We start from the raw sequence: 22,353 nt of genomic DNA on the forward strand, positions 1-22,353 counted from the left end.
TTCATAATCTGTTTTAGATTCCATGGTCCTTTTTTTCTTTACCAGGAAATTTGCCGGGTTGTGGAGGCCTGAGAAACATTGCTTTTTAGAAAATGAAAACGACGTGCTTTGCTGCTGTTGCTTGAGGTAAAGAAAAATCGAATTCTGATTGGTCAAGCTTGTTTTTAAGCAGCTGCATCCGAATATCCCCACTACCCTACTATACAGTAGGTGAAAAGCAGTACACCAAAGGAATTCTCAGTGTTCATAAAACAGTAGGCGAGAAATACCTGGATGACCTACTGTTTCCACAGACTTTCTGCAGTATGGAAGCAATGCACACTGCGCCATCCCATAAGGCAGCAGGACTGCCGTGGAAGAGCTGTCAGAATCAAAAATGGTAGAAGGCAGCTCGTTGGCTCTTTTTAAGTGTAATTGCTATAGGTATTAAACATTGTTTTTTGTTCCTTGTCATTAAACCATACTTGTTTAACAACACATGAGTAAATTATTATCAGTGGCCGAGCAGTAGGTTCTGAATCGAATGCAGCATGTACTGTCACAGCATGCGTTTTCAGACACCACCCTGGTTTCCGGTGAATGCGGCAGCCTACGTACTCTAGATTATTTTCAGCAGCAAAAAATTACGAACTTGGCTATAACTGACTATATCACAAATAAAGCCAGTTATAATTATAATTATTATTAGGGGGCCAAGCACTGAACATTCTGACCAAAGTTGGTCCAGGCGTTGATAATGCTCTAGCTCCACCATCGAATCAAATTTGGGCCTAATTTGTAAGTAAATTTACGGTCATAACTTTTGAACCATATGTCAAAAATTTAAAAGGCATCCCTGGATTCCCTGGGCCAATTTCTGCCTAATTAGATTTTCCGCCATCTTGGATTATGTCAAAAACAAATTTTGTCCAATCATCACCAAATTTGGCATACATCATCTTCAGAGTAAGCCTCACAAAAGTTATCAAAAGAATTTTGAATAGTCCAAAGGGTTTGCCCATAATGGGCCAACAAATCTGATAGCGAAGCCTCCAAACAGGATGTGAGGCTGTATCTCAGCAACGTCTTTGCGCACTGATATGAAACTTGATAGGCATCTTCAGGACCATGACTTGAGGCTATGCAACAAATTTTGTGATAGCATCACCTACTGGTCAAAAGTTAACTGCCATCATCTAACTGCCATTTTTGCTACTCCTCCTACAAATTTTGTCCAATCTTCACCACATTTGGCTCACACCATCTTGAGACCTCTCTGAAGAAAGGTTATCAAAGGAATGTTGATATTCAAACCCGTTCTTCTGTAAGACTCTAGTAAATGCAAAAAACAGGATGTGAGGATGGATCTCAGCAATGCGTCAATGTATCATCACAAAAATTGATAAGTATTTTTAGGACCATACCCTGAATGTACCCAAGAAGTTTTATGACTGTGCCACCTTGTGGTCAAGAACTGTAACAGCTTTCATTTTTTCTTCATATCATTTGAAGAGTTTGTTCCTATAATTCCCCAGAGTATGCAGAAGTGAACGCGCACCAACATCTGAAATTCAAGTGTACTTCCTGTCAAATGTGGCCCACGTCATCTTCAGACTAAGCTTCACAAAAGTTATCAAAAGAATTTTGAATATTTCAAATGGTTTGTCTGTAATGGGCCAACGAATTTGACGGCAAAGCCGCCAAATAGGAATTGAGGCTGTATCTCAGCAACGACTTTGCACACTGATACTTGGTAGGCATCTTCAGGACTATGACCTGAGGCTATGCAACAAATTTCATGCCAGAGCCACCTACTGATCAAAAGTACCAATAACATGCTAAAAAAAAAACCCATACAACTAACTGCAATTTTTGCTCCTCCTCCTCCAAATATTGTCAAATCTTCACCAAATTTGGTTCACATCATCTTGACACCTGTCTAAACAACGCTGTGTAATCTTGACACCAGGTGTCATCTTGACACCTGTCTAAACAACGAACATTTGTTCATCTAGACATTTCCTCCTACAGTCAGAGAATTCCACCACTGTCCATGGTCAAAACGTACACATCATGAGTGAAACAACAAATCACTCTTGAATCCCTTTGCCTAAAGTTATGGCTCTGCTTTTATGTGATTGCTTATTGCTTACAATTGTAGCATGTCTGTGAATGTGTGGCTCACTGAGTCTGGGTGCTTGGCCCCCGAAAATGCTGCCTGCAGCTTTTATTATTTTATTTTTGTTATTGACATTTTCAGTCTACTTGTCTGGCCAGGCAAATAAAATTCTCTTTCACTTGCCTGTCCAAAACAATTAACTTGTCCTGGACAAGTGTTAATGTTGAGCCCTGGTATGTGCACGCACCTGCTGACTTGTTTGTCCTCCCTAGGGTTGCACTATGTGATGTGGCAGCAATTTGTAGCAATGAAACAAAGAATATAACACTAACATAGCAGATATTAATACGGCTCAGGCAAACAGAAAAAATAGCAGAATAGCAGAAACAATTGGCTCACAGCAAGGCACAGAAGAGTAGCAAAGAAGAGTAGCAAAGCACACAAATGCTTGCCGCCATGCTAGCTTTAAAGATCCTCCCATTTCGGGTGCATCCTTGCAATCGATTGGTCCAAGGATAATTACGATTGACACTTGATCCACCAATCGGGCAGAGAGCTGCAAAGAATGAGAGTGGGGTAGAGAGAGAAAGAGAGCAAGGAAACAAAACAAGGCAGAAAGCAGACAAACAGATGCCTGCTTGCGAACACATCTAACACTCTGTTTTAGTTCCAGGTTGAAACACTGCAAAATGTAAACAAAAAAGTTCACAAGGGTAACTACCTATGCAAGGCACTTTATTCTGATGAACTGTATAGGATATATGTAAATAAAATTCTTATTAATACAATATTCAGCCTCAATACTGAATCTTTTACGAAACATACATGAATACTTCCAAATATTGTTATTAAAGTTTTTTGTTATACAATATTATAAAGCATTAAAAAATGTAAAATTCTAGCTTAGTCTGATAAATACCAAAAAAGTAATTTGCTTTGAAATAAGCTTTTATATTTCGGTAATGAGAGAAGTGTTGAATATTTACCAAAATTAATCAGAGCATTTTTAGAGCATTCTTAAAGTATTTAGAGCACTCTTAAGAGTATTTAGTGATAAATATATGGACTTTGACAAATTTATTGTAATTTTAGCCATCTATCATAGTCAAAAATCCAGCAAAGTCTTCACCAGAGTAAATACAGAGGGTTTACCACGAGATGTAATCCATTGGTAAGCATCAAAAAAAGAAAGACCAGATTAGTTTGCCTAAAACATCTAAAAAAAAAAAAAAAAAAAAAATGCCCATACAGTTCTGGATCAATATCGTATGGATAGATGAGACAAATATCAACTTGTAACAGAATGATAGGATGAGAAGAATGTGGAGAAAGGAAGGACCTGTTCATGATCCTAAGCATTCCACATAATTTTGTGGCATGGACCTGTATGGCTGCCAGTTGAATTGGTGCCTTTGTATTTACTGATGTGACTGCTGATAAAAGCAGCAGGATGAATTCTGTAGTCTGTCAGGCTGCATTATTGACTCAGATTCAGCTAAATGCTTCAAAACTCATTGGATAGTGCTTTAAACTGCAGATGGGCAGTGACTGGAAGCATACTTCTAAAGCAACCGGACATTTTTTAAGGCAGAGTGGAATGTTCTGGAATGACCAAGTCATTCATCTGATCTGAATTCAATTGCTTTCAATTGAAACATGCATTTCACTAAACTCCCCAAGAGCAAACAGAAATTTAAGACGGATGCAGTAAAAACCCAGTATACATTGACTGCAAAGGATTTGCAACCAAGTATTAAAATGTCAATTTAATTTATGATTGTTAGTTTGTCTAATTGCTTTTGGTTCCTTAAAAAGTAGGGGACTACATACAAAATTCCTACAGTTTTCACCTGATTTAGATGTGGTCTGCATTTTGACCTCTAATATAACTCAAATATAATGTGGTAGCTAAAATGACAAAAACTTTGTCAATGTCCAAATGTTTATGGACCTGACTGTACATATGTGAAATAAAATACATATATGGGGAGGAAAAAGTTAAAATCTGTTAAATCCTGTGTGCAAATCAGGGTCTATAAAGTCATGATTTGTCAAAGTTGGTGTGCAAGAAATTAAGGGACCTTCACGAACAGGTCAGCCAAGGAAAACCGCAGCTGTTGATAACAATAACAATGTGAGAACTATGAAGAAAAACCCAAAAACAAAAGTCTGTGACATCACCAGCAACAGGGATGAGGGTATAACAATCTGTCATTTGAAGAAGACTTTGAGAGCAGAAATATAGAGGCCATACCACACTCTGCAAAGCACTCATCAGTAGAAAGAATCAGAAGGCCAGATTGGAATTCACAAAGAAATACAGAGATGAGCCACTAAAGTTCTGACACCAAGATTAACCTCTACCAAAGTGATGGAAAGGCCAAAGTGTGGAGAAAGAAAGGATCTGCTCATGGTCAAAAACATATGAGCCCACTGGTCAAGCACCGTGAAGGTGGTTTCATGGCTTGGGCTTGCATGGCTGCTTCTGGAACATGTTCACTAATCTTTATGGATGATGTACCTCATGATGGTAGCAGCAGAATGAATTCAAAAGTCTACAGAAACATTCTGTTTTCCAATTTACAGAGAAATGCCTCCAATCTAACAGGGAGGAAGTTCATCATGCAGCAAGACAATGACCTAAAACACAATGCCAACACAACAAAGGACTTCATCAGGGAAAAAAAGTGTAAGGTTTTAGACTGGCCAAGTCCTTAATCCAATTGAGCATGCATTTCACATCCTGAAGAAGAGACTGAAGGGAGAAACCCCCCAAAACAAGCAACAACTGACAGAAGCAGTGCCACAAGCCTGGAGAAGCATCACAAAAGAAGAATGCAACAGTTTGGTGCTGTCAGTGGGTTGCAAGCTTAATGCAGTTATTGCAAGCAAGGGATATGCAACCAAATATTAAGTGTTATTTACTTTAAGAGTATCTGTTCCTATACTTTTGCTCACCTAAAAATGGGTGGTGTGCCACCAAAGGTGCCGAAAAGTTCCATAAGTCATTATTTCAGAACTGTTCATGCTAAAGGGGATTGTTGTCTAGTATAGGATGTCTAACTAACTTTCTTTTCTAAAATAGAAGGTCCATAGTTGTATATTTGCCAATTTATGGCCTGCAGAAAATTGTTTCAAAAAATTATTCTTTTGCGCTTTGGAGCAACTTTGGCCCTCTATATCTCCACAATAAAGCACATTAAATTTTTCAAATTGTTATGTCTATTACTCATGTTATAGTTTCTTTTTTAGCAGCTAGGTGTATGGCTGAAAAAACAAGCTTACTTTTTGAGATTTTTTACATAATCCTATTTATACGTGTCCACTGTCTCTCACATTCATTTCTGCGATTAGCCTCAAACTGTGGTAAAGGCTATAACTTTGTTCTGCTCTTCCCTGGCATTTGTTCTGGTCTTCAGTTATGTTCTTGTTCAGAGGTTATGCATCTGCAATTAATTCTCAGACTTGCAAGTGATTATCTCTGACTATTTCTCTCATCAGAGACAGAATAAAGTCCATGTTTTACCATGCCTACAACAACTACTTGGAAAATGCATATCCATATGATGAGCTCCGGCCATTGACATGTGATGGACAGGATACATGGGGCAGGTATAAACACCCAACATTGTGTTTTCACAGGTTTGCTTGTTGCCAAGATGCCTTGGTCGAAGTTGCTTGACATGTACTTTCATAATCATGACATAAATCTAATACATTTTCTCTTTCAATACAACAGTTTTTCACTTACTCTTATTGATGCCCTGGATACCTTGCTGGTATGAATTTGTTTACAAATTTGTTCATGTATGTATTCATGCATGTATTTTATTTGTTTGTTGAAGCTTTTGAGTCTTTTCTCTCCTTATTATCTCAGATATTGGGGAACCACACAGAGTTTCAACGGGTGGCCACTCTTCTTCAGGACAATGTGAATTTTGACATTGATGTAAATGCCTCAGTGTTTGAGACAAACATACGAGGTGAGCATCCAACACAACTCTCACTCGCCTGGACTTTTTTTAGATCCATTCATGTTTACTGCTCACCTCAGTTGGATAACTTACATGCAACATTTGATAATTGATTTAGGCCTAGGTGTTTTGGTAACTGCTGTAGAACAAGATGTCTAGGGATCCAAAATTTCATGCAAAAACTAAACGCTTATGCTGATGGATCATTATGTTTCAAAGGACATACACTATATTGCCAAAAGTAAGTGGACACCTGCCTATCATACTCATATGCAGGCCTTCCCCAAACTATTGCCACAACGTTGAACACGCAATTGTCTAGAATGTCTTTGTATGCTGTAGCTTAAGATTTCATTTAACTGGAATTAAGGGGCCTACCCCAAGCCTTTTCCAGCATGACAATGCGCTTCATAAAGACAGAGTTGCAAAGGTTGGTATGGAATAACACAAGTGGACTGCACAGACACCTGACCACAACCCCATTGTACACCTTTGGGATGAACTGGAATGGCGACTGGACTCCATGCCTTCTCGCCCAATGTCAGTGATCGACCTCACTAATGCTCTTGTGGCTGAATGGGCAGAAATGTGGAAAGCCTTCCCCAAAGAGTGGAGCCTGTTTTAGCAGCAAAGGAGGGACCAACTTTGGAATGCATACCTACCAACATTTATGCATTTTGCAAAAGAGCTCTGCATTTTGATATCAGAGTATGGTGGAACAAGTTATCATTCAAAAATATACCAAAAGAGCAGGCTTCTTTTTTCTCTAATAAAATAGCAAATAAGCCAATCGAGACATGAATCTGAAACGATTGACAATTGAGTAGAAGTTTTGAACTCTCTAATGTGATCCGACAATCACTGAATACCCCTCCCTCTTGGTTTGGTAGTCTTGCTGGTGCACTTGAGTTTCCCACTTAAATCTGGTGCTTTTGCTATTCTGTCAAGGTAAATGCGCAGACGTTGTTCATTACTTAAATAAATAAAATCTAGCAATGTGTGGTCCATTTAGCTAACAACAGACAAGTATGTTATTAACATTGATTACTATATTGATTCTTGTCTTAATGATAGAATGGCTAACTGGGGCTGTGTTAGTGTGGTTAAACGATTTTATACCACAGTGTGGTTGAATTGTCGAATTTAGTTAATATTAATGTGCTTGTTTTAATACATTATTGTTTAATAACTGCTACAGTAACAGCTCATAAACAGGGACTTGTGCAGCAGATTCTCCACAAATGATATTTGGCCCAATTTTGCTGTCACAGGCAAAATTGCCCATTGTAACGGACAATTTTTTGTTGTGAGTTGGGATTGGTGGTTTTGGAAGGTAAAATATGACATGCTCACTGGTGGCCGATTTAGTGCCACTGTGACCTAAGACAGACGACATCAACGTTCTGGCAGTGTTAGAAAAGTTCGATTAAAATTTCAATGTGACTGCTGCTACGTCACTTGTCTGAAATGCATCAATAGGAGGACAGCATAGGATGGCAAAAAATGGGACAGCTACAAATACAGAAGTATATGGGATTTAAAAGTAGAGAGAATTGTGGCAGCAGAGGTAATGTCTCTTTAATGTCTCATCACAGTTATATCCCGACAGGACTAAAGCGGACATGACATGGAAAGAAATAGAGGACGAAGTACAGCTAATTAGCATGCAAGCGCTCTGTTTATTTACTATTAGGACAACATGAAACTTTTTATTCTTCCAGTTGAAGAGCTACAAACCTGTGCTGTGTTGCTGTGAGCCCAGTATGGCAGAACATAGTAACTATCTTCACTGACATAAGATACTCTGACATAAGGCATATGTTATCACACAGTTTTCACCGAATTCTCATTATTGTGGAATAAGCAGAATAACAGATTCCATGTCACGAGGCAAAATATAATCCCACAGCCTGTTGTGTCTTATTCCTTACATGATGTGTATGTTAACTTGGCACATAATTTCTGTAATTACTGTTTAAAATACACAGTTATAAAATCACAAATGTTCCAGCCATTCAAACCAAAAGGTCAAATGCAACTGAAGACTGCCCATGTATGATTGAAGGACTGAAAGTCAATTATTAAGGACTCATATTTGACATATGTTGAGATTAGCTGTTAAATAAGAATTATAACAAGATTTGATCAATAAATAAGTATAAATGTATAAATAAGTATAAATAAGTATGTATGAGTGAACAATCATGCAATCATACAATCTGTCCTTCGACACTTGAATTTATGTTAATGCTAAAACTTCTGGTTATACTGATTTCTTAATTTCTTAAAACTTTGGTCAGACTAATTTCATAAATTGTCAATAAAGTGCTGTACTTGCTCATGTTATTTTGAATCTGTGTTTGGGCTTCTGCAGTGGTCGGTGGTCTCCTCTCAGCTCACCTGTTGTCCAAGCAGGCTGGGATCACTGTAGAGGAGGGCTGGCCATGCTCTGGTCCTCTGCTCCGCTTGGCTGAGGATGCAGCACGCAAACTTCTCCCAGGTAAGAAAACTACTTGGAGCACAAGCATATATTACATAATAAAAATTCTGCATTATTTGTTTTTAAATGTTTAATATAATACTAATATTTGGTATTGTACAGTATATATTTACTGTCTTATGCAAAGGTGTGGACACCCCTGTCACATTACATATTTTGTTGATTTTCTGAATGAAAAAAGTTGACAACCTATACAGGGACCAGACTTAAATGTGACATATTTCTGCTAATTTTAATACATGATTACTTTTTTTGTTGAATTTAACAAATTCCTGTTACTAGTACTGCCTCATAATGATGAATAAACTTGCCAATCACAGTTTATTGTCAAAAAATAAAAGAAAGAAATTTTTTACTGAGATATGGCCTCAGTTCCTGATTGGCAACTTCTCTACCAAATTTCTTCATACATTACAGACGGATCATGTGAATTTGGAAAAAACTTCTTAGAGTCCACTGTGTGTGAATAAAATTAACAGCATCGTATCTGTTGAACGTGAGCAAAAGAAGCAGAAGAAAGCAGAATTTCTATGACATTGCAATGCAGAGTTACTGTTGCAAACATATGTGCAGATTTGTCCTGTTGGTGCTGCTACAGCACTTGAGGAGCATACATCAAACTTGCTGAATAGGTAGCTGAGACTGTCCTCTATCTCTGTGAACAATTTCATTAAAAACATATGAGGCATTCTATGCACTACCATAGACTCCCATGTGGTAATAACAATAATAAATATAGCTTACAAGTACAATAATAATAATAACAACAACAATAATAATAAATATAGCTGCAATCAGCGATGATGGGCCCAAGCACTATGCTGCCATTGCCATTGTATGAAAACAATGCATAGTGAAGCTAGTGTTGTGGAGTAACTTGTTTTGCAATGATCTGTTAGGTTAAGCCCAGGTGTAAGGCTTTATAACATACGTACAAACATACAGCTCATATTTGGTGATATAATGCATGAAGAAGATAAGATATATATGTTGTTATCCTTATTAGCCATTAATTAATTGTAGTGAAATAATGTGTAGTGGGCACATGCATTTAAGGGAGTGCAATATAGCCTCATAATAAAACATAAACACCAACTTGATCTAAATCAGACAATACATTTAGAAGATATGAGACTCTTCCTGTTTCCCTTTTTGTCATTAATTTAATCCCTCATCATGGCCACACCGTTTGAGATATCAAAAATCTCTTAGCAATTTAGCATCTTCAGTCTCTTGGCATAATGTTGACCACATGTGGTGAGAATCGCATGAATCTCCTTGGAGGAGTATTTAAAAATTCAGTGCCTGCAATTTTCAAAAAATCCACATTAAATCCAAAATGACCGACTTCCTTTTGGGGGGAGCTAATGACTGTCAATTTGAAAGTTGTCAGGCTTGATGAGAACAATATATATGTACCAAGTTTGGTGACTGCAGGTGAAACTGACCCCACCACTTTAGTCATAAGGGGGCGCTACAAAGCCCCCCTCCGTGCCCATAACTTAGGTTTCGCCTATGCCTTACGGCCGACAACTCTAATGTGTGTGCCGACTTTCATGAGATTTTAAGCATGCTAAGAGCCTCAAAAATACCCGTAAAGAGTATTAAAGTTTGACCACGGCAACACTGTTTAAGATATCAAGAATCCTTTCGCATTTTTACATCAGCCGTGTCTTGACATTACTCTGACCAAGTTTGAAGTGATTTGGATAAGAAGACTATTTATAAGCCTGTTTTAAGTGACAGGCTTCCTGCTGCCAGGTGGTGGAGCTATGACCGTGACTCACAATAGTCACATCCATGTGCTCAGCCCCCAGTACAAAACATACAGCTCAAGTTTGATCTAGATCACTCAATGCGTGCAGAAGATATGAGGTGCTTCCTGTTTCCCCGTTTTTTTGCCATAAATTTATTGACTCGCCATGGCAAAATTGTTCAAGATATCAAAAATCCCTTCGGAATTTATCATCTTTAATGTCTTGGCATAATGTTGACCAAGTTTGGTGACAATCACTTGAATCGCTTAGGAGGAGTATTTAAAAGTTCACCGCATGTACTTTTCACAAAATCCAAAATGGCTGACTTTCTGTTGGGCGGAGCTAATCATTGTCAGTGTGAAAGTTGTTCAGGGTGATGAGAACAATGTGTCTACTGAGTTTCATACATATACGTACAAGTATGTACGAGATATGCACCAAGTTTATGTACCGTGTAAAAGGGGGCGCTGCAGAGCTGCACCCCCCACCCACCACGCCCAAATGCTATCCTTTGCCTGGGCCTAATGGCTGACGACTCTGTCGTGCAAAATTTCATGAGTTTTTGAGCATGTTAAAGGCCCCAAAAGCCCCTGAAACCTTGAAAAAAGGTTTAATAATAAGGTTTAAAAAATTTAAAAGAATCATCTTTAGGATAAAAGATTATTCGCACTTTCAGTGCTTGGGACCTAATGAATATAGCCGTAGCAGCAATTAAGGGGCAAAGCAAAACATCAAGCCATTGCTAAGATATTGCCTCACTTCATGTTTTCACAAGCCCTCCCAGGTTGCACATGTACTCATTGCTGTTTGTTTGTTAACATTAGGTCATGTTGCTAAACATATGTGAAAATGTGAAAAGTACTTAAAAGCACTGCTGATATATGCCCTCATGTCCTGTGTGGCAACTTAGCTGTCAAATTAATTTGCACATTATGGAAAAAACATCCCACATATAAAAAAAATCTGAGAAACAATTTTTGTTCGGGCTGGTTTCCTGATGATGCCTGAATAAACTGTGTTAGGAAAGAGCAAAACAATCCACAGTTTTTGTTAAAATTTTAAAATGGTTGACTTCCTGTTTGACAGTACCCAAATTTGTTACATCAAGAACACTCAGCACCTTCCAGGGAATCAAGAGAAATAAGAATCTTGATTTGACATTGAGTGGTTTAAAAGTTCTGAGTAGTTATATGAATTTGTGAATTGTCACACCCCCTGTGGTGAATTTAGGCTATACTTCTTGCAGCCTCTTAGGTTGAGGTGCTTCGGTTATCTACAGCGTTTGGTCCGAATACATCACACCATTGCTCAGATATGCCCTCACTTCATTTTGGCGAAGATGTGGGAGTGAGTACCACCCCTCCACCGAGTTTCATTTCTATATGACTTGTGGTTTGGGCTGCAGAATTTGTTTTAGGGCAGAAAAAATAAGAGGAAGAAGAAATAAAAAAAACCTACCAATTACAGTAGAGTTCCAGCACTGTGTGCCTGGACCCCTAATAATTGTAATAATAAGAAAATCTGAACAAAAAAATAAGGTTTCAGCATTTCATGCTTGGCCACCTAATATTAATAAGAAAACACACAATAACAATAGGATGCCAATGCACCTTTGGTGCTTTGCTCCCTCAAAGCCAAGCACTTTCTGGCCCCACCACTTATAGATAGGGAAGACCAGAGAGCATTGGGACAAAGAGCACTTGTTCCTAAGAAGAAATTTATTAAATTTGAAGTGAAAACATCAAGCCATTGCTGAGAAATATGTAGCATATTTCTAAATAGCAATGGCTTGATGGCCAAGCAATAGGCTCACTTCCTGTTTTCAGTAGCTCTCCCAAGTTGCAGATGAAGTCAAATATTGTAACTTTAGGTCATGTTGTTAAATGTTTAATAACAATATGTAAAAAATGTGGCTGAGAGGGGTAGTGGTGACTTAGCTGAGGAAGAAGCTGTCAAATTTGTTTGCAGTTTTTGGTCTAAATTTCACACGTATCAAAAATCTGAGAAACATTTTTTTTTTCAGCCTGGTCTCACAATGCTGTGATCCAAATTTTATGATTATTCAGCAAAATTTGTAGGAAAAGAAGCCAAAAAAAACATTTTTTATTAAAATTCAGAATGGTTGACTTCCTGTTTTACAAATCACAAATTTATGTGACGAGCACTTGGCACAATCAAGTGAATCAAGAGCACAAAATATGTAATGTTGAGTGGTTCAAAAATTAACAATGGCAGAAAATCCAATATGGCGGAATTTAACATCATGAACTTAGTGAACCCTTCTTTCTCAACAGAGAAAAATGGGGACCATGTCTTTCGTGACATGAAGTGCCACCGCAACTGAGAAGTCAATTTGGGGTATTCTTCTCAAATCAGAGTTTATTCCCCATTTACAGAGTGATGTCAAATCAACATGGCTGTGAACAGCATCAGAAATAAACAGAGCAAAAATTCTTACCTTAAAATGAGTTATTCTGTATATACAAGTATTAGCTTTAGATTAATCAACATACAGACATATTTGTGACTATAGAGTTCGCTGTTTGGAAAAGAAAATATACATCACTCATTCGAGTTAGCTCCCTACCTTGTTGCTAACAAAATACGAACATGGGGGCATTAGTTTTCCCACTTTGTGTGTCGAACATGCCGGGGTCGAAAATTACGTAATTCCGAAAATGACAGAATTACCGCTTAGGCTCTAGTGCAGCATTATATTCTAAGTACACTTGTTCATCTGACTTTTCAAACCTGTACCAATTCCATATCTCGAAAATTATATTTGAACCTTTTGCATTGAGCTCAGTCCTCGGCAAAGTGCTTTTTTAAAAACTCTGAGCATGCAGTCTCTGAAGGTAGCGCAGGCTGTAGGTTACCAAGTTAAGAAGGCTATGTTTTTCCTTCATATTGGTTTACACTTTTTAATAGCATTTATGGATCTTTTAATTAAAACATTTAACTATGCATATAGATAAACATGTACAATCTCAATTAGAGCATATATACACACACACACATACATATATACACACACATACAGCATCGGCCATAACATTAAAACCACTGACAGGTGAAGTGAATAACTGTCATTACAGCATATTAGGCAGCAAGTGAACAGTCAGTTCTCGAACTTGTTGTGTTAGAAGCAGGAAAAAAGATAGGAAAAAAAAACGGGTAAGGGCAACTTTGACAAGGGCTAAATTGTGATGGCTAGATAACTGAGTCAGAGCTTCTCATCAGAGCAGCCGTAGGTCTTTTGAGGTGTTCTCGGTATGCAGTGGTTAGTATCTAAGAAAAGCGGTCCAAGGAAGTACAAACGGTGAACCAGCGACAGGGTCATGGGTGCCCAAGGCTCATTGAGGCGTTTGGGCTACAGTAGCTCACAGAAGAGCTACTGTAGCACAAAATGTTGAAAAAGTTAATGCTGGCTACAATAGACACATGTCAGAACATACAGTGCATCGCAGCTTGCTGCATATGGGGCTGCGTAGCCACAGACCGGACAGAGTGCCCATACTGACCCCTGTCCACCTCCGAAAGTGTCTACAATGGGCACGTGAGCATCAGAACTGGACCATGGGCCAATGGAAGAAGGTGGGCTGGTCTGAAGAGTTTGATGAGTGTGATACACTGCTGGGAAACCTTGAGTCCTGGCATTCATGTGGATGTTAATTTGGCACGTACCACCTACCTAAACATGGTTGCAGACCAAGTACACCCCTTCATGACAAAGGTGTTCCCTAATGGCAGTGGCCTCTTTCAGCAGGATAATGCGCCCTGCCACACTGCAAAAATTGTTTAGAAATGGTTTGAGGTACATGACAAAGAGTTCAAGGTGTTGATATGGCCTCCAATTTCCCCAGATCCCTATCCAATCAAGCATCCGTGGGATGTGCTGGACAAACAAGTACGGTCCATGGAGGCCCCACCTCGAGCTTACAGGACTTAAAGGTTCTCCTGCTAACATCTTGGTGCAAGATACCACAGCATACCTTCAGAAGCCTTGTGGAGTCCATGCCTCGACAGGTCAGCACTGTTTTGGTGGCACATGCGGGACCCACACAATATTAGACAGGTGGTTTTAATGTTATGGCTGATCAGTCTATAACCATTAAGTGAAAAACAATCAGAAACATTTTAGGGAAAAATAGGAAAAATAAAAGTTACAATAACCTGGTTGCATAAGTGTGCAAACCCTTTTATAACAAGGGCTGTGGCTGTGTTCAGAATGAGCCAATCACATTCAATCCCATGTTCAGAAGTAATTGTCATTAATGAAATTATCCTGATTAACCCCAAATAAAGACCAGCTGTTTCTGTAGGATTTTCTTGACATCATCTTGGTTTCATCTGACCGCTGAAGCCATTGTCCGCAAAGAGCTTACAAAGTATATACAGTATCTCACTTGTCGAAAGATGTCAATCAGGAGAGGGGTATAAAAGAATTTCCAAAACATTAGATGTCCTATGAAACACCGTGAAGGCCATCATTAACAAGTCTATAAAATGGGGCACCACAGTGACATTAGCAAGAACAGGATGTCCCTCCAAAATTTACAAAAGGACAAGACAAAACTTACCAGGGAGGCTGCCAAGAGACCTACAGCAACACTAAAAGAGCTGCAGGAATATCTGTCAAGTACTGATTACTCTCTGGATTTGACAACAAGCTCTTGTATTCTTCACTTGGCTGGGCTATGGGGTAGGGTGGCTAGATGGTAGCCCTTTCTCACAAAAACATCGAAGCCCAACTAAATCACCTCAAACTATGAGACCAATTCCAAAAGTTATAATAATTCCAGAAGGTATGTTGGGTGCATGCCATGAAAAAAATGTAAAATTAAAGGTGCTTCAACTATTAGTTTAGGGGTGTGCACACTTATGTAACCAGATTATTACGTTTTCCCCCTCTAAAATGATTCTTATTGTTTTTCCCTTTAATTTACAGGTTGCAGTTTCACAATAAAGGTAGAAAAGTTTCTGACATGATTTATCTGGGTTTCATTTTTACATCACAAAAAAGCCTGCCATTTTAACAGTGGTGTGTAGACTTTTTATATCCATTGTGTGTTTGGATGGAGGCATATATACATATATACACCTCCGTCTATACGGATTATCGTATGTAGGGTCACGGGGGAGCCTGGAGCTTATCCCAGGGACCTGGTGTCCCCCACTGAAGGTGGAGGACACCCTGGAGGGGTTGTGGATATAGGATGTTGGAATTGAAACTAAATAATCAATACGAGTTCAAAGGTCAGATTTTCTGCTTTATTTTAAGGGTATTTACATCCAAATTGGGTGAACAGTGTATGAATTGGTGTAGGAAAAAAACCCCAAACTAACAGAAGTGCAGCCCAAAAGTACATAGTACACAGTTATAGAAGGGATCTATTTATAATTGCACTATCCGTTGTCACCCAGATGAGGATGGGTTCCATTTTGAGTCTGGTTCCTCTCAAGGTTTCTTCCGCATATCGTCTTAGGGAGTTTTTCTTTGCTACCGTTGCCTCTGGCTTGCTCATTAGGGATAAAGTCATACATTTAAAATTTATATCCTGCATGAACTTATTTCTATAAAGCTGCTTAATGACACTGTCTGTTGGTAAAAGCACTGTACAAATAAAATTGAATTGAATTGAAAAGGGTCTGACACACAATCAAGGTTAAGATCACGCTCCGTGGGTGGGTGGGTGTGCGCGTTGCAATCTCTGCCAGCCATGCCACTCTTTCTCTCTGGTTCATGGTAGTCTCTGAAAGCACAAAGAAACACACATAAGTAGGCTGGCGGTAATAAGACACAGGTGAAAATCATGCATCAAATGTATGCATCAAATACACTGCGTTGACTTTTCTAATGTCCTGGGTTCTAACTGGACCGATCTGTCAGCCTTGGGCACCAAAACCACAGGGCTGCTCCAATCTCTGTGGGACTCCTCGATTACTCCGATGTTGAGCATATCCTTGAGTTCCTCCCAAACTACATTTTTCTTGTCTTTGGGTAAACAATGAGGGCAGCTGGAGAAGTCTCCAATATGGAGCTCTATGAGGTTTGTGCGACCAGGGAGAGGTGAAAACACATCGGAAAATTCCCTTGCTGCACAGCAATTTGTGCTTTCTGGGATGGTGAGAGATGGAGACTCTCACTGGAGACAGCTTGTGGAGACCACCATCAGCAGAGCCACAGGAACCACCTCTCTCCATGGTTTAAGGAGATTGTGCTGGTATATTTTTAGTGCATTCCCTTTATCTGTTTGCCTGACTTCATAGTCAACTCACTTTGCAATTTAGTGCAATTTAGCAATTTAGAGTTCAACATGGGAAGTAAATATGAGCACTTTATCTCCTGGTGCAAATTCCTGTAGCTGAGCTCCTCTGTCATACAGTCGGGGCTGCTGTTTATGGCCTGACACAAATTCTCCTGTGTTAGGTGAGTCCAGGTGTGGAGTTTTGCTCTCAGCTCCAGAACATACAAAATCAAACAATTTTGTTTTTGCTTTTAGAAGATCCCTCCTCCCAATTTTCCCTAATAGCGTCTAAGATGCTGCAGGGCTTGCACCCATGCAATAATTCAGAAGGGGAGAATCCTGTGGGGGCTTGTGGAACCTCTCATACTGCAAATTATGGGTTCATGTCACTTATCCCAATTTAGAGCATCATCTTGAAAGAACTTGGGATATTTTTAAGCATTTGATTAAAACATTTGACCAGCCAATCCATTTAAAGATGATAAACACTGGTAAGACTTGATTTAATGCCTAATTATTCATACAATTTGCTAAGCGTGCATGACATAAAAGACGTGCCATGGTCAGTCATGATCTCTTTTGGGATCCCAACTCATGAGATAACTCAGAAAAGTGCCTCCACAAAACTGCATCCTGAGAGCCACTGCTTCTGGGTATCATGTTGCATAGTCCACTAAAACGAACACAAACTCATGCCCTCCATGCAGTCTATTTAAATGGCCTGAAGAGGTCCACGCCAATTCTGTCGAAGAGGCCCTTGATCAGTGGAAGAGGGCGTAACCAGTAGGGGTGGCCAGTGGATTCACCAGCTGACATTTGCTACACGCCACACATCACCTGCAAACTTCTCTGTGAATTCCCGGCTGATAGAAACGGGCCACAAGATGGTTTAGTGTCTTATCCTGGCCCAAAAGCCCAGCCATGGGATTACAGTCAGGACCAACAATTTGGGACCAACAATTGGGATGTCTCTTCCTTTGTCTAAGTGTCCTTTGTCACTCGATATAACCTATCATTGATAACTGAAAAATGAGAGTGGGTCAGCTGAATTTGCTGACCATTGATTACTCTCACTTGGGTCTTGTCACACAACTGCTCCAAGGGGAAATACCAGAGAGGAATCCCTGCGAAGGGTGGAAGGACAGAGCCCTCCCCACCCTCCATCTCTCCCTGACGTGGAGCTGACGTCAACAGCCCCACCACTGCCTCCCCAGCCAATGCTGCTCAAATTCCACACTGTGCCTCACTACTGCAGAACCCATCCACAACATTTCTTGTACTAATGCCTGGAACCATGTCCAATTCCCAGGAATTAGTGGATGGGTGAGGCGAGGACTAACCACCACCTCTATGCTTTTGCCCTTGGAATTTAATAGTGACTGGCATCAGTGGAAACTCATGAACATCCCCGTGCACATACCTCACTCACTTTCACCAGTCATGCATTTCCCACTACACTGCATTGAATCAGGCTTTGATGGGCAGTGGTCTAGTTACACCCTGAGTCCACCAAGGCCTGATATATACTCTCTTGTATACTCACTGACATACTGTACGTACCTGCTTGAATGGGGGAGGCCTTGCGGTGCGTCAGGGATTTGGATTGTTCATTGTTCCTGCTTCCATGACAAGTGCCAACAAACCTGCCCAGGCTTTGCTCCAGTTCTGGTGGGCATGGAATGTTCCCCCTGTGGAGTGAGATGGAGCATGGGTAGATGTTTGAGAGGCAGGAGAGGAAGGAACAGTGGGGTGAACACCACGTCCGAGGTGTTGGTTCCACGACCCTGGCACCTCGGTTTCAGGGGAGCTGGAACCCTCGGGAGGAGAAGGGAGAGGACAGAGAGCGAGGAAAAAGAGAGACGCCTGGACCAGGGACCACTGCCAGGTGATCCGCCGCCAACTGAAAGGCTTCATCTAGGGACGTGGGCCGGTGGCACTGAACCCACTCCACTGTTCAGGTCAGGAGTCAAGCAATGAACTGTTCCAGTACCACCAGCTTGATGATCTGTTCCACCTCCTGATCCTCCACCAGAACCACCGATGACAGGAGTCCTTTAGCTGCTGCGTAGGCCAAGGGGCGGCCGACCTCGGTGAGCTGCAGCAACCGGGAATGTCGGCGGTGCTCCTTTGGTACCAAAGTGCTAAAGGGCCATCCTCTTGATGCTTGGATACTTCAGCTGGGTCCTTGGCGGCAGCTGCAAGGGGAGAAGTCAGAGTTACGAGTCTTTGACTCATCTGTTCATAAGATATTGTTACAGAACTGTACAGCCTTTTTTTTTTTTTTTTTTTTTTTTTTTTTTAAAAGATGTTTTTGGCAAACTGGTTTACAGCCTGTATTTACTCTGGTGAATCCTTATCTTGATTGCTGACTTTGCGTGTACTTTCTTGAGGGTGTTCTGATCTGGCCAACTGTAGTGTAGTGAAGGGGTTTTCTATACCAGGAAAAGAATTCTTTCATTCGCCAAAGTTGTTTTCCATGGTCTTCTGGGCCTTCTGGTGTTACTGAGCTCACTAGTGCATTCTTTCTTTTTAAGACTGTTCCATAGTTGATTTGGCCAAACCCAATATTTTTATTTTTTGCTATTTCTCTGATGGGGTTGTACTGATTTTTTATAACACACACTTGGCCATAGAACAGCTGAGCAGGCAATTGTCCAATTATTTTTGGTTCCTTTTTGGTCTGCACTTTGAATTATTCTCTACTTGGCTGCTAACCCAATAACTGCTATGTCCATATACGGTATAAGCTTATCTGCTGAATACTATGTCATAGTATGTTATGTTTACAATCACAGCATTTTTGTTATATTGTTATTCTTTTTCACTACCTGTTATATCTGACACTTTCACACTAGAACTGTGTACTGGTCGGCGTTGCACTGTCTCTTACTGTGCCTGTTGTCCTGTTTTAGTAGTTATTGTACTATCTTGTGCTGTTTGCACATATCTGCACGTGCACGTTATGTAGTAATGTGTAGTCCCATGTAGTTGTGTGTTGTTTTATGTAGCACCATGGTCCTGGAGGACCGTTGTTTCGTTTCACTGTGTACTGTACTAGCTGTATATGGTTGAAATGACAATAAAGCCACTTGACACTTGAATTCATATTAATTATTTAATTAATTAACATAACAATAACATTGTCAATGTCCAAATATTTATGGTCCTGACTGTACACACTTACACTGATAATTATTATTAAGATGTTTATAATAATTTGGTACAATGTTTTTTGTTTGGTGGTTGTTATTATCCAGTGCCTTTTTTTCCCCACACACTGGCCCATGGTGTTTAAATTATTCTATTCAATGAGCAATGGTACTGCTCTTTTTGTCAGTATTTTCCAACCCTCAGTGGTTTTGGTGCAGCTAGCTAATCTAGTGTGAAATGTCTGCTGCAGACCTTTGTATGGATAGAAATGATGAAATGGTCATTTCGTAACCAACATTTCCTGAATCATTCAGTGCTAGGAAGCTGTGGAAGCTTTCTTTAAGGATTCTTAAAGATGTTACATTTTGAAGAAGCTGTACAGAGAGGGACACAATTTCAGATTCAATTTTATTTATATAGCGCTTTTAACAATGGATATTTACAAAACAGAAATGGATTAAAATTTTGATCCCTAAGGAGCAAGCCAGTGACAACAGTAGCAAGAAAAACCTCCCTGAGGTGACATGAAGAAGAAAGTTAAAGATAAACCAGACTCAAAAGGGAACCCATCCTCTCTGAAAACTGGAGAACCACACAATTTCAAAACAGAAATATGCCATAGTCCTGAGTGCAAGTAGCCCATTTTGCCTCTTTCTAGAAATAAATGATTGGTGTGGGCCAAGAACATGTGCAATCCTATTCACTGGGGGTTGGGAAATACTTTTTCCCCCCTGTTCCTCTTTGAAAGGTGTCTATAGTTGAAAGCATTTCGGTTTGCACAGGTATTGCAATTGTGTGCCTCGATTCTCTCTCCAACTTGGCTCACATAACTGATAGCAGAAATTTCTTATTACTGGCAGGGTTGGCCTATCTCCTGGTAAATCAGTCTGTGCTTACAGCTAAAAAAAAAAAAAAAAAATTGGTCTGGGCTCTAAAACATACTCTCCTTGAAAGGAACAAAATGTCATCCAAAGATGAGAGAAATGTTGTATTCTTTAACATGCCAACTCTGTTTGCTCTGTTCTGTTATGGGATTTAAGCTTAAAAAAAAAAGTTTGTGTTTATTAATAGTAATTCAATTTACTGGAAAATCAGTTATTGCTTCACTAGACAATTCATATTATTAGCATTCCAGATTCACGATTAAGCCAACACATGGCATTTGTGGCTTTATTTTTGACCTGGGTGATTGTGTATGGTCAAAGCTACAGTATGTGCAAATATATACGCACTAAGCAAGCATATCTGTGCATCATTAATACAGGGTGTCCCAAAAGTCTCCATACGTACGGGACTTTGTATGCCAGGACCATGTCGGACGTGCCTTTGTCAGTGGATATTTGTGGACGTCCACTTCTCAGTTGGTCCCCAACACTTCTAATCTTTTTGAATTTTTTTAATAATTTTGGCAACAGTGTTGTGTGTGATGTGCTTGCCATGTTACCATACCAACCTTGCGACAGCTTCCCGATCCAGCCATGAGAATGATTTGAATATATTCTTCTTTTGTTGAATGAATTCTTAAAGGCTATCTGAAAAAAAATATAAACTAAGTATGAAAAATTTTGGAAGACATTTTGCTAAAAAGTGTTCATTTCCCCATGTATGGAGACTTTTGGGACACCCTGTAAATAACGGCCCAGGTTTTCTGCCCAAGATCACGTTACTCAATTTTAAGGCTCAACAATTAATTGATTTTGAATCGAAATGGCAATTTCTAAAAGTGTGGTTCATACACTGCTTTAGGTGCGATTCTTCTGATAATGTGCAACCCCTTAAATAACAAAACACAAAAGCAGACTGGCAATGTAAATCTAGCTTGTGATACATAGCCTAACTGACCTATAGCAGGACGAGTTGCTGCCATCATGTGAAGGAAGCAAGCACTAGTTAGCAGCTAAGATGGCGTTGGCTAGCAGTAGTGAGCCTGGTCCAACAAACGAATGCGAGTCTAAGGAAACAAGTGAAGCTGACCTTACAGACAAACGAAATTGCACATCAGACATCTGGAAATATTTTGGCTTCAGGAAGACAGACACCCTTCAACAGCGAGTGATTTGCAAAACATGCCGAAAAATACTACAAACCTCTCGTGGTAATGCCACAAACTTATACTGGCATCTCAGACGGTACCACAAATCGCAACATGATGAAAGTTTAGCTAATCGGAATTCTGGAGCACAGCGTCAAGCTGTTAAGCATCCTGTAATCACTAGTCACGTTTACGTGGACACTTTTTGTTTCAATCGGAATGAAATCAATCAGATTGATTAATCCGATCACAGTGTTTACAAGAACGCTGAGTAAAGTAATTGGGTTGATATGCGCGTTTACATGACAGAATCAGATTTGATCTTCTGACATGCGCACAGTGCACGAATACATGTTTCCCGCCGTTCCAACATGCAGATACTAGCAGCCACTCTCTTGCCATTGCTTCTTTTTTTCGTTTTAAAAAGCAGACTTAACATTTGCCTATTTCAGCTGCTAATTGGAAGACAATGAGCGCGTGATGTTTTGTGTGGTACTGCGTGTATTTATCAAGCAATTAAAATGCCCCTTCCCAAGCCCAGAACAAGGCGTCTGTGGATGAGGGTCCGAAGCAAGGACTGGTGGGACAACGTCA

General features: G+C 39.8%; 1 protein-coding gene across 2 annotated transcripts in view; it reads left to right on the plus strand.

Moving 5' to 3' along the window:
- Positions 1-22,353, plus strand: part of edem2 (ER degradation enhancer, mannosidase alpha-like 2) — a 64,840-nt gene that overhangs the window by 17,369 nt on the left and 25,118 nt on the right. Inside the window, exons 2-5 of one of the 2 annotated variants that reach the window (XM_026920739.3) lie at positions 5,600-5,710; positions 5,838-5,877; positions 5,976-6,081; positions 8,447-8,572. In XM_026920739.3, coding sequence (XP_026776540.1) covers positions 5,600-5,710; positions 5,838-5,877; positions 5,976-6,081; positions 8,447-8,572 — 383 coding nt within the window. Of the gene's footprint in view, positions 1-5,599; positions 5,711-5,837; positions 5,878-5,975; positions 6,082-8,446; positions 8,573-14,192; positions 14,356-22,353 lie in introns of those variants that run through there. The other variant, XM_034311950.2, reaches the window with a different exon arrangement.

Source organism: Pangasianodon hypophthalmus, chromosome 16 (assembly GCF_027358585.1).
Source record: "Pangasianodon hypophthalmus isolate fPanHyp1 chromosome 16, fPanHyp1.pri, whole genome shotgun sequence".
Classification (NCBI taxonomy): Eukaryota; Metazoa; Chordata; class Actinopteri; order Siluriformes; family Pangasiidae; genus Pangasianodon; species Pangasianodon hypophthalmus.